Genomic DNA, 13,698 nt, shown 5'->3' on the forward strand with positions numbered 1-13,698 from the left:
GGTAGCAGAGAGGGTTGACTGAATTCAGGCTGAAAAACACCAACATTATCTCTTTTCCAAATCCATTATAGCTCAGTCACCTGTGAAAGAACTCAAATACTTTTCTTAAGAGATTTATAGTAGTGATCTGTAAGTGTAGTGTGAGAAAGAATTATTGGTGTTTGCCCTAAATTTTCCTTTTCAAGTTTCAAGGATTGCTAATATTTTAGAATTGGTTCATAAGCCCTCATTTACCCTGGACATGCCCTGCATGATCTCTGTTAGTTGTTCTCCAGAATCTTAATTCTTTTCATACAGTCTCATGTGCCTTGGGTTGTTTAATTCTTTCAACTCACCAAAGCACTGCCCCTACCAACAACAAACAGTAAAGAATTTGTAGCCACTAGGGAAAGTTTGTACCTGCTGCATTGAGTAGGACCCCATGCTGTCTGCAGCTGAGAAAGCCTATTGATTTGGATTTAACATAGAAATCTGGAGCCACCCTAAGCACTGGCATTAGCAATACCCTCAGTGAAGTTTTACCCTCAGGTCAGGGAAGCAGTATGGTGTAGTGCCAGGCTTTGGAGTCAAGTAGACTTACTTAATCTCTATAAGCTTCAAGGTCCTCATCTGTAAAATGGGAGGATGATCCCTATTGCTCCACATTTAATTGTGAGAATTAAATGAAATGATGCATGTAAAATACTAGCCCAATGCCTAGCACAGTCAAAAGAGGCAACACATGTCCATATTTGTTTTAGGATATTCACTGAGATAAGTGACACCTTCACAGCTAACGCGTGGGAAGCTGAGTTAAAAGTCTGTGGCCCAATGTCGTAATCTTCTTTCTATCAGATTTCCTCCAAAAATTTTTAAATACTGAGTATTCTTCCTCACCTCCTGGCCTTTGCTTACCCTTACCTTTATTCTCTTCTCAGAAATAGTTTGTCTTTCTTCTATCAGCCGTGAAGACAGTTGTTGGTAATGCTTCTATATAGCTATATATGCTTTGTCCATTTAAAATATGCATTGTATGTCAAAAATTAAGTATATTTTAGCTGGCCAGTCAGCTCAGTTGGTTAGAGCATAGTGTTATAACATCAAGGTCAAGGGTTCAGATCCCCTACTGACGAGTCACACACAAAAAAAATATATTAAAAATATTTCCCCCTACTATTTGTGTTTTACTTTTAGCATTCTATAAATTCTCCCAGATGTTTACAGTCATTGAATTATATTTATTTATTTATTTATTTAGTCTTTTTCATGACGGGCACCCAGCCAGTGAGTGCACCGGCCATTCCTATATAGGATCCGAACCCGCAGTGGGAGCGTTCTCCCGAGTGTGCCACGGGGTCGGCCCTTACAGTCATTGAATTTTAGAACTCCTGTATGAGAATGTTGGAGACTGTTTTGAATTTGAGGAAATTGAGGTCTGGAGAGGTCCCATTGCCTCTTTGCCATCATCTAATATGTCAGATAGCATTGCTGGCATCATACTACCTCTTCAGCTTTAATGAGTGGTAAAGTCCCTAGCAATTGTGGCTTTTCTTCTAAGTTAATATAAAACAAAGCTCATAGACACAACCTTATTTACTTAGAAGATATTTCAAACCTTTTTTCTTTTTGCATAAGAGAAATTTACTTAGGTGTGTGTTTTTTAAAATAACCCAGGACAAGTTATGCTGACCCTGAGATCTGCTTCCTGTATGATTCATTGTGGGTTGTTAAATGATTGTCCTTGAGGGTATTACAAATGTGGGCTTTTATTTCCTGCCAGTTGATTGCATCTTCCCTCTAGAGAGTCATACTTCTAATCTGCAAATGGCATCGTGTGTACTTTTTTTTCCCTGAGAACTGAGATAACAAAAAGCATATTTAATTATTAAAATCTTATCATTCATCAGCTTACTGTTTTCAATAAAAGATAAAATTACCAAGTGGTTTTTTTGTTTGTTTTTACAAAATCAGAAGTGCATCATTTTTTGAACTTCTTAAGTTTTTCATGGGTTCTCTTTTTTAAAATGATTTTTCATTTCTATATATTGATCAAATAAATGCCTTGTATTTTTGCATTATTATTTCTTAAGTTAACTTTCCCTGTACACAAGCAAGTTAACAACTACAAACCCAACATGCCTCTTCAATCAACTTATTTTCTGACGTACATGGTATCTTTTTGACAACAGGAAAATCGTGTTGCCACATCCTAGTTTATCACACCTTTGTGATTGTGTAATCTCTGATATTTTAACTTTCAACACAGGAGTCATAGTCTCTAGCCATTTTAAAATAATATCCCTAACATATTCCCTATCTGCATTCTCTTTTATTCTTAATGACGTGGTCTGCTTCTAAATTTTTAATCTTCCTATTCTTTCCCCAAAGGGCAGAGAATGAGGTCTTCACAATTGTTAAAGTATATTGTTTATGTTCCCTCCTACAAAGCTTTCCTTTTCTCTTTAAACAGAAACATTCATATTTAAGTTCTTGCCTCAGTGTCATATCCTAAATGTACTCTTATCTGTCAGCAGTGCAATTCATTCATTTTAAATGCAATCATTTTCCCTTTTTTATAGGATACTACAGACTATGTTGCCTACGTAGCTAAAGATCCAGTTAATCAACGAGGTATGGAAAACAATTTCTAGATTTTCTTAAGAGTTGATTGCAAATATTATTTTCAATATACAGAATGAGTATCACTGGAGTGCTATATTGGATTCTAGAAATATGTAGATTTGAGTTAGAAATAAATAGCTCTGCTAGCAGAACAAAGTAGAAAAAATATATAGATGGGATTTAAATCCCAGTCATTTGAGAAATCCACAAACCAAAATGCTTATCTATTTGTACACTCAAAAGAGAAGCTGTTTTGGTTATGATCGAAGGGTCTGGCTGCCACATCCCCATTGGACAAATGAATTATACATAAGACACAAGCCAGTGAGGTTATTGCCTGCGTTGGTCTGTGTTGGTCTTGACATGTGTGAGTGTGTGTGTGTGTGTGTGTGTGTGTGTGTGTGTGTGTGTGTGTGCTGAGCCTCTGCACTTGCTGTTAAAGAGCTTGAGATGTCACTTCAAGTGTTTAGCTTCTTCTCATATTTTGGATCTCAGCGTAAATGTCTCTTCGGAGAAAACATCTTTGACTGATATCGCCTCCTACGTGCAGTGGCATATCCTACCCTGCTGCATCATAACACTTTATTTCTCTTCTTGTTAACACTTATCCCATATTTTTTACATTTTTTTATTCTTTTATTTACTCACTTGTTGCACTTGTTGATGTGTGTAATGTGTCCTTCCTACTAAGCTAAAAGCTCCATGAGGGCAGGAACCTGTTTCTCTTACTTGCTGTTGTCTCCCAAGCATTCATCACAATTCCTAGCACATAGGTGATGCCCCAAAACTATTTTGTTGAATGACTGAGTGAACAGAAGAGTGAGTTGATTGTGTTTCTTATCCCAGGATTCAGCTTTCCAGGTTGCCTTAGAAACTCATCTCCCAGTCACACCTTGTTTGGGTCAAGGGCCTGAGGTTGCTCAGGTTGATGAACCACTCTAGACACAGACATGGTTAATATTGCTTCTCATCCCTAACTCTGGAACATTCATTCTCCTCTCAAGGATGAGTTTTAGGTCAATTCTCCTTTTTAACGAGAAACTTTTAGTTGGGTAGCATCCTCTGCTGCCCCAGGGATGGAGTTTGCCCCACAACATTTATTAAGTGAACATGGAGTATTTGGAAATTCAAAGAGCAATAAGACACAGAGGTGGAAATGTACATGGCATGTTGGGGAGCAAATGATGAGAACACACTGGACTGTAGAACATATCTGTAGGAAGAAAAAAGTCTAAAAGGCATGTGGAGGGCAGATAGGAGAGAGCTAGTAAGTAGGGACTTAATCCTGTGGGCATATTGGTGGGGAGTGCTGTTTACAAAGCAGAGATTTAGAAGGATTGATTTGGCAGCAGGATGCAGTAGATGGATTCTGGGAAAAACTTAAGGTAGGGAAGCTATTGTGATTGCCAGAAATGAAATAAGGATCAGCTGTTGGCACAGAGCCTGGCATGTAGTAGAAGCTCAGCAAACACTTGTCAAAAGAACATGGCCTCAATAAGGTGGGAAGGAAGGAACAGATGACAAACACCACGAAATACTCTATTAAAATTGACTCACCCTAAACCAAATAATGAAGAATTATGGGCAAAGAGTGGGTAGGAGAGGCAAGAACTAGTGAAGGGGCAATGGGGGTGTAGGAACAGGCACAGTAAAGGATACCAGAAAAGAGCAACTTCTTTTAATCACTGCCTGAATTTCCCAAAAGAATAACTGCTTGCTATTTTGGGGGAGGCCTCTGAACAACAAATCTTTCTCTCAACATGAAAAGGACAGGGTGAAAGGAGGAAAAAATACATCAGGAAATCTAGATGTCTAGTAACTTTGCCACCAGTCACTGGATATCTCTGGGCATGTCATTGCTCTTAAGCAAACAGCGGTGAGGAGTTGAAAGAGTAATGTTGGTTGTTGAAGGTAATGCCAGGAAGAATCCACTTATTTTCAAATCTCTCCCCTTGCTTAAGTGAAATAAGATGCAAAGAAAATTATGATATAGCACATTCACATAGAAAGCTCCTATTCTGGTTCCTGAGTACTTTGTCAGAGCTGAGCTGCTTGAAAGGGACCCATGGGGACCCTGGCATGGGGAGTTTGAGAAAGCATTCATAAGAACTGTTGAGTAAGGTCATGTATGGGAGTTGAGGGATAGAAGCAGCCAAATAGAGGTTTCAGTTTTTAATTTCTTTAGTCATCAGTCAGTGTACAGGAAACAAGATTGACGTTGGAGTCAGACAGACTGGGTTGGAATAGTAATTTTTCTACCATCTCACTGTACGACATCAGGCAGGTTGCTTCGTATCCTTGCACCTCAATTTCTTTATCTTTTAAGTGGGAATAGTAACATCCACCTTCTGGTGTTGTTGGGATGAGTTACTGAGATAACACACAGAAAGCATAATTTTCTTTCCTCCGTCATCTCATCTTTCTTTTTTCTTTGGGAATATGGGTCTATCTGAGTAGATAGATAACTTAGAAACACAGGGTAATTTTGTTAGATTTTAAAGTTAGTGTCTTCCAATCACTTATTCTTCCTTTTCTCATCCCTTCCTCCCCTCTCTTTTTTATCTTGGTTTTAAAAATCTCTATGAGAAGCCACTGGGTTCTCAACCTTGCTTGTGCACCCCTCTAGTGTTAAACCTTTCCCCCCACCTGAGCTCCTGGACTCACCTATAAAGAGGTAATGACACAGATTTTGAGTCCATGAATAATTATTAATTATATCCTAATATATAAGGGGTGAGCTAATTGTTATGGAAGAAATTCCTGGCACCATGGGCTCATCATTTAGTGGGAGGAATAAATATAACCTAACTTGTAAGATGTACAGAGAGGTGAGGTGCCTGGGGAACAGTGCCTGGAACATAGTAGATGCTCAGTTAGGATTTGTGGAGTAAATGAGTTAAGGGCACAGATGAAAGAGCAGTGTAATGAGAGCTTAGAGCTATGTGTTTAGATGGTGTGTGAGTGTGTGTGGGTGGGGTTGCAGAGAAGAGAAAGAGAAGAAGTAGGGAGCCATGGCTGAAAAGAGAGGCCAGAAAGAGATTGTAGAGGGCTTTGAATGCTAGCCTACAGGCCACTAAGAGCCACTGAAGAGTTTGAGCTTTATAAAAATTATTCTGGCTTCTGCCATTCTACTGATTTTGTAAAATGATCATTTTCTGGCAGTTAAAGTGGTACTGGAGGGCAGAAAAGCAGTCTGAAATTGTAGAGTCCAATTCAGAGGACATCTTATTCATCCTGTTGTGAGGCTGCCACACAGAAAAGGAACCAGAACACCCAACTGAGAATTTAAAAGGGGGTTTTTATTGGCCGGCCAGCGACTGTTCCTCTAAGAAAGTCTTGGAAGGAAGCAGCCCTGAATCGAAGTTTAGAGGGAGTTTAAAAGGTATATTTTTACATTAGTCACACAGTTAAAATTATCAAATAGACACACACTTACAGTTATCATATAGTTACACACATACATACATACCCTTCTGGCAGGAGGAGGGGGTTTGAGGAGGCCTAGTGCAAGCTGATAACAGAAGCTGAAAGAAGCCAGTTAATCATTCAGGGATGTGAGGGGGGTGTTTGGGGAGGCCTAGCGCAAGCTGATAACAGAAGCTGAAAGAAGCCAGTTTGTCACTTAGGGACGGCAAAAAATTTCACAGGGCGGTTTCCTCCTTAGGTTGTCTAGATACATCCAGATACAGCTCTTGGTTTTATCAGTCAGGGACAGCATAGGCGGGAAACAGCAAAGGCAGGCTAATATTTAGCTTTTAACTTCTATCAAAGGGCGGCTAAAGAGCCAAGGGGGATTTTTAAACAGTAGCATTTTTTAAGCAATTCAAACACTATTTAAACTTAATTAATGTATCTTGTCACACAGCAAGCAGTTTCACAGAAGCAAATTGCATATGTTATGAAAGTGGGGGTCATCCTATCTCATTTCCTACTCCTCTTTAGGAAGGAATCAAATCACTGATTCTTTAGTACTTAATTTATTACAAAGAATTTAATTGACTGTACCTGTTCTTGGATGTAACTAATGAGGTGGGAGACCAGGCAAGGTCCAATAGTGACTAGGAGGAGGAAGAGGACTAGGGGGCCTGAAATTGCCGTTATTAAAGTTGTTAACCAAGGTGACCAAGAGAAGAAGCTCTCATACCAATTTTTATTGTTATTATATGACTCTTCTCTTTCTTTAATGTGTTCTCTGACTAAGGCAAGGCTTTTTCCTTTTTGTTAATTTGGGAGAGGCTGTCCCTTATTACCCCAGAATGGTTAGTATAAAAACAGCAAGTTTCTTATAATCCCCCTTGTTTAAGGAACAAAAGATTTAGGCCTCTCCTATTTTGTAATATTACTTTAGCTAGGGAATCCAAGGAGCTTTCTAATCTGCCCACAGAGGCTTCTAATTCCCCTAAGTCTAGGTCAATTTGTTAGTTTAAAGCTTTGAAGTTTTGATCATTTGTTATGAGAGCTGTGGTACTAACGGCAGCAGATCCTGTTATGCCAAGGCTTACAAGCAGTGGAACTAAAACCAGGACGGCTCTTTTAGCTCTGTTAGCAAGGTGTTGTCTTCCTGCTTGTCACTCATAGAAATAAATCTGGTGAATGACATAGACTAGGACACAGAACTCAGTTTCGTTAGGAGTGAGGAAATACTGGATAGCAATGCATGGGGTAAATCCTGTTAAACAAGTAAACCAGGTATTTAAAGAGGCAACCAGGTAGTTAGAGGCTTGGGATCCATGGCTAGTTTTATTAATAATTACTACATATGTGCATTCCTCTTTACAGGAGGAGCTCTGAATATTACAATTGGCAGTTTTTATATAAAGACCTTGGTTGCATAAACCACCAAGTGTGAGTTTGGGCTTCCCTCCCCATGGACAAAGCTTATTATTGGTGATTTCAGTCAGATTTAAAGTTCTAACAGTGCTGTTATTTGTACTGAAAGAACCATTTACATCTAGACCAGTATAATAAGGGGGCTCTATGGGTATGGACAGACTGAAGGACTATCCTAGTGACAGTATCCCTTAATTCCCAGGTGACGTTTTTAGATTGATGGGGGCTGTCCCCAAACACAGGTGTTACAAGACACAAAATAATTGCAAGACACAAATAATTAAGAAAGCGAATGAGAAAGTCTTATCTTTAGGGGATCTTCTCGAGAGCACTGGACAGTCCATTTTCCTGGTGTTGATCTGGTTCCGATGAGTCCAGTTCAGAGGCCCATTTGAGTTGGGTGTGATGTATCCAATGGCTCTTTCCTGCAACCCAGACGAGGTCCCCTGACTGGTGCGAATGTGGCATCAGGTTTTTCATCAGTGGGTGCGCTTCTCGAACCAGATGATGAATTTGGCCCAGCACCTGTTGAAGGGCTTGGAGAGACTGAAGTAAGTCGTGATTAGTGATTTCAGCAAGTTTTTCATCCCTGAGATGTGGTAACAAAGGGGGTGGACCTTTCAAACATTATTTCATAAGGAGTGATTCCCTTGACATAGGGAGTGCATCTAGTTCTTAAAAGAGCAAAGGGGAGGAGCCTCACCCAGTTTTCACCAGTCTCTAATTTTAACTTAAAGTTTCCTTTAAGGTCTGATTCATCCTTTTTACTTGCCCTGAACTCTGTGGCCTATAAGCACAATGTAAATTTCATTTTACTTGTAAAGCTTTTGCTAATAATTGGGAAACTTGGGCTGTAAAAGCTGGACCATTGTCAGACCCCAAGGATATAGGCAGGCCGAATCTGGGAACAATCTCCTGTAATAACTTTTTAAGTGTTATCTGAACAGTTTCAGACTTTGTAGGAAAAGCCTCTACCCAACCCAAAAAGGTGTCTACAAATTCCGAGAGATACCAGTACCCATATTGTTCAGGTTTTACCTTGGTGGAGTCAATTTTCCAGTGTTCTCCGGGACTGGATCCTCATGCTCTGGTTCCTGCAGGTACTTCAGACTTTTGTTCTGTGTTTTTTTGGGAGCAGACCTCACAGCATCTCACAAAGTCTTTTGTTAGTTTGTCCAAATTAAGAATGTAATAATTTTCCACAATAGTTCAGTCAATTTGGTAGCTCCGAGGTGTGTCCCTTGGTGGAGCTGCTCTATCAGCAACCTTCCTAATACCTTGGGTAGGTAAATTCTGTGGTCTGGTAAAGCTTTCCATCCTGCATCATCTGAGCTGCCTAATGCCTTTGTGTGAATGATTTTTTTTTGTATAGTGTGGGGCTGATGGCAATTTTGGTGACGATATGACCACCATGGACTTTGTTGGCCCCACTAGTTTTAATGCGGCTTCCTTTGCTGCTTGATCAGCAAGGGCATTCCCCTGGGCTTCAATTGAGTCCCCTTTTTGTTGTCCTCAGCAGTGTATGATGGCCACCTTTTTAGGACACCAGATAGCTTCCAGGAGAGCCAAAATTTTCTACTTTTTTTTTTTTTAATGTTCTTTTTCTCCTGATGTCATTAATCCTCTTTGCTTATAAAGAGCCCTGTGTATGTGGGCTGTAGCAAAGGCATATTTACTGTCAGTATATATATTGACGGTTTTGTCTTTTCCATATATTAAAGCCTGTGTTAAGGCTATAAGTTCAGCTTTTTGAGCTTGTGCCCAAATGACCCATTCCAGCATCACTACAGCTGCCCCAGCATACCTGATCCTGTTGGTGATGAAGCTGCTTCCGTCTGTGAACATCACCTCATTAGGTTCCATCCCGGGCACATCTGTCAGGTCAGGTCGGAGTCCTTGGAGGGCTTCTATGGTTTCAAGGAAGTCATGGAGAGGCTCCTCTGGGTTGTCATCCAGGAGGAGAGTTGCTGGATTCAAAGCTGTAGTCTTAAGAAACTTTATTCGAGGTTGATCTAAGAGCAAGGCTTGATATTGAGTGATGTGGGCATTGGCGAGCCAATGCTTGGGAGTGCTCTTTAAAAGAGTTAGCACCTAGTGAGGTGCCAGCAGGCTTATAACCTGCCATAGTGTCAGCTTGTCAGCTTCCTTCATTAGCAGCCACTATGGCATGGAGACAGGTGGGCCATCTGGCTGCCACATAGTCTAGCCTTTTGGAGAGATAGGCACAGGCCTCTTCCATGGCCATAGGGCCTGGATGAGCACTCCCTTGGCTATGCCTTGTTTTTCAGCGACAAACAGGGTGAAAGGCTTATTCACATCTGGCAGGGCTAGGGCAGGTACTGTGGTGAGCACTTGTTTTAGATTATCAAAAGCCTTTTGCTCAACCTCAGTCCACAGTAGGGAAGTATGTTTTCCCCCTGTACTAGAGTAAAGGGGCTTGGCTGTTTTGGAAAACCCAGGTATTCAGAGGCAGCAGTAGCCTACTGTGCCCCAAAATTCATGAACCTCTTTCTTACTTTTTGGAGTTAGGACCCTTAGGATTCGGTGAGGGCCATCACCATTGCTTTAGCCATCCTTTTTGTCTGTCTTCTGGGCCCTCTCTGGCATTATAGACCCTTTGGGCTATTTCAAGCAGCTCTGATAACAGCTTTCCTTCAAACCCTTCCTGTTTCTGAAGTTTCCTTCTAATGTCTGGGGCTGACTGGATAAAAAAGGCAATGTAAATCGCCCGTTGGTTCTCTAAGTCCACAGGAGTATAGACCCTATAAGCTTCCATGAGGCGTTCCAGAAAAGCAGCCGGGGATTCATCTGCACTCTGGATAGTTTCGCTCACCTTTGAAAGATTTGTGGGCCTCTGGGCAGCAGCATGGAGCCCTCTTAAGGAGAGTCTGGTGGTACTGATTGAGAGCCTCCTTACCTTGGTCTGTGTTGTGGTCCCAACTGGGTTGACTAAGGGGAAAAACATGGTCAAGGCGAACTGGGTCATCAGAGGGCTGGCCATCTACACCAATTATAGTCTTTTGAGCGTCCTGGTAGATGCACTCACGTTCCTCTGAAGTGAAGAGGGTCTGGAGGAGTTGTTGACAATCATCCCAGGTGGGCTAATGGGTAAAGAACACAGTCTCCAAGAGGGAGATGAGACCTTGGGGTTTCGCAGAAAAAGAGGGATTTTGATTTTTCCAGTTATATAGGTAGGTGCACTGGGAGAGACAGAGGAAGGAACTAGAGGTCAATAAGATCTTCAGAAGTTGTCTGCAAGACTGCAGCATGGGGGGTGGCCCCCCTTCGGAGGACCTGTTGGAGAAATGAGTTTAGTAACCAGAATTTTTCCTTTCTGCCTATTTGGTTTCTCTTGTAAAGGAGTTACCCGATTAATGGGCTTGGAGTTGCTCTTGCCCATTTTACTGATCAGCACACAAAATATCTTTACTCCTAGAGCAGGGTGCAATCCTTTGGGGCTACAGACACTAAACTTTTAGTTAGTGTTTAGATGAGCAACACAATAAAGGTTAGAGGGACAGGGTGACAGACACTTATCATGTCCTGTAAAGGCAAAATGGTAGGCAATGAAGGGTAAGGAAATGCTGGATTGAGTTTATCTCCTAGACCTGTTGGGAGAAATCTTACCCATGGTTAGTGACATACACTCAACTGACAATACACAAAAGACAGAGACAGTGGCCATGTTCAACACTTAAACTCTACACCATCACTGGGACCAAGGCGATGTCTCGGGGGTCTCTGGACTTGGGAAGTTTGTGCTGCATCCAGCCTTCCACACAATCCTACATCAGAGCTCTGTTACCACACCACTTGAGATCTCAAAAGCTTACAAAGCTTTTCCACACAGTCCTACATCAGAGCTCTTTTACCACACCACTTGAGTCTCAAAAGCTTACAAAGCTTACCTCTCATGCAAGCTTTTAAGCCTTACCAAACTTATTAAGCTTACCTCTCAAACAAGCTTACTAAGCTTACCTCCGGAGACCTACAATGCAGAATACTGGCCAGGATGCAAAGCAATAAGTCAACAAAAACCCTGATGCTAACTGAAAAATTTAATCCGTGGTGAGATTAGCTCTGGCCCCGGGAGGGGAGCTCCCCCAGGGAGGCTTGTTGCTTTGCTCCTCATCTGGAGCTTTACTGATTCCTTTAAGCGAGCAACAGAAAATCTCGCTGGGGCCTCCAAATGTTGTGAGGCTGCTGCATGGAAAAGGAACCAGAACACCCAACTGAGAATTTAAAAGGGGATTTTTATTGGCTGGCCAGCAACTGTTGCTCCAAGAAAGTCTTGGAAGGAAGCAGCCCTGAACTGAAGTTTAGAGGGATTTTTAAAAGGTATATTTTTACATTAATCACACAGTTAAAATTATCAAATAGTCACACACTTATAGTTGTCATATAGTCACACACAGACACACATACCCTCCTGGCATGAGGAGGGGCTTTGGGGAGGCCTAGTGCAAGCTGATAACAGAAGCTGAAAGAAGCCAGTTAATCACTTAGGGACAGCAAAAACTTTCACAGGGGCAAGTTTTTTCCTTAGGTTGTCTAGATACATCCAGATACAGCTCTTGGTTTTATCAGTCAGGGACAGCATAGGTGGGAAACAGCAAAGACAGGCTAATATTTAGCTTTTAACTTCTATCAAGTGGGGGCTAAAGAGCCAAGAGGGATTTTTAAACAGTAGTGTTTTTTAAGCAATTCAAACACTATTTAAACTTAATTAATGTATCTTGTCACACAGCAAGGAGTTTCACAGAAGTGAATTGCGTATGTTATGAAAGTGGGGGTCACCCTATCTCAGTCCTGGATAGAGGTGGTAGCATACTAAACTGCACTGGAGGATGAAGGAACAGTCTGGACCACATTTTTGAACTAATAGTACTTGATCACTATTTAGATGCGAGGGTTGATGAAGAAATGGGAGTCAGATGTTCCTGAGGATTAAATGAGATATGTATATAATGCAAATATCTAAATGCCTGGATCATAGTAAGTATGCAATAAGTGTTAGCTCTTATTATTATTATGCAAGATTTGGAGTGGTGTTGCCACCAAAGAAACAGGGATTCTTATAAATAGAAAAAAAGACAACCCAATAGAAAAATAGGGAAAAGAAAAACAGCTACCATTTATTTCATGCTCATCATATGCCAGGCATTGTCAGGAGTACTTTATCTACATTATCTCATTTCATCCTTACAACAACCCTAGGAAATAGATAATAATATTGTTCCTTTTTTTATAGAAGGAAACAATGGAGTTGAAAAAAGTAATGTGGTTTTCCTAAGGTTATCCAGCCAATAAGTAGGTGGACTGATTCAAGGTCCTGAGCACACCTTTACAAGAGATCATTATAAGCCACCAAGATACATTTGAAGAACAAAGTAAGTTTAGCCTCACTAGCAAAGACGCACAAATTATAATTAGACACCGTATTTCATCTTTGAATTTCAAACATTGGAAAAAGGTAAAATGTGGTTTAGAGTAGTAGTTACTCTTGAACACTGCAGATAAGAGTGTAGATTCAAACATTTTGGAGAGCAATTTGACAATTCAAAGTCTTAGAGATGTAAACACCTTTGAACCAGCAGTTTCACTTCTGAGGAAATAATTAAGACATGCACAAAGACATGCACAATACAGATCATTGTCATATATTATTTATATAAAAGGACAAATAAAATTCAATATTAATGAACAGCAAATTATTTAAATAAATCCACAGAATGTATTACTATGCAGCAATTAAAACTAGTGTTGTAGAAGAATATGTAATGACATGGGGAAAATATTTACAGTGTTATTAAGTGCAAAAAGCAGACTATGAAGCAACATGTATAGTATGATCCCAGGTAATTTTGGGGGTAGATACATATAGAAAAAAGATTGGAAAGATACGTGCCAAAAGGTTATTAGTGGTTATCCCTGGATAGTGAGACTTTTATATAATTTTTATTTCTTCTTGGTGCTCTTTTATTGTCTAAAATTCCTACAGTGAATATTTATTACATTTATAAAAAGAAAAAGTGTTCTAAATCCTTGAATAAAGAAAATAGTGAAACTAGAAAGATGATGTTAGAAAATTACCTAGTGAGTTTGGTTAATCAAGAGGAAAATGGCAAACCGGTGAAGCCGAGGGAGTGGATGTTCTAGACTGAGAGAGACAGAGAGAGAGAGAGAGAGAGAGAGAGATAGACAGACAGATAGATAGATGCCGGGACTGCAGGTATAGGTTTGGAAAAACTGCAGCTTCTTAACTGT

General features: G+C 40.5%; 1 protein-coding gene across 1 annotated transcript in view; it reads left to right on the forward strand.

The window, feature by feature from the left end:
* Positions 1-13,698, forward strand: part of SHC4 (SHC adaptor protein 4) — a 137,897-nt gene that overhangs the window by 85,847 nt on the left and 38,352 nt on the right. Inside the window, exon 6 of the mRNA XM_063091762.1 lies at positions 2,559-2,610. Coding sequence (XP_062947832.1) covers positions 2,559-2,610 — 52 coding nt within the window. The remainder of the gene's footprint in view (positions 1-2,558; positions 2,611-13,698) is intronic.

Source organism: Cynocephalus volans, chromosome 3 (assembly GCF_027409185.1).
Source record: "Cynocephalus volans isolate mCynVol1 chromosome 3, mCynVol1.pri, whole genome shotgun sequence".
Classification (NCBI taxonomy): domain Eukaryota; kingdom Metazoa; phylum Chordata; class Mammalia; order Dermoptera; family Cynocephalidae; genus Cynocephalus; species Cynocephalus volans.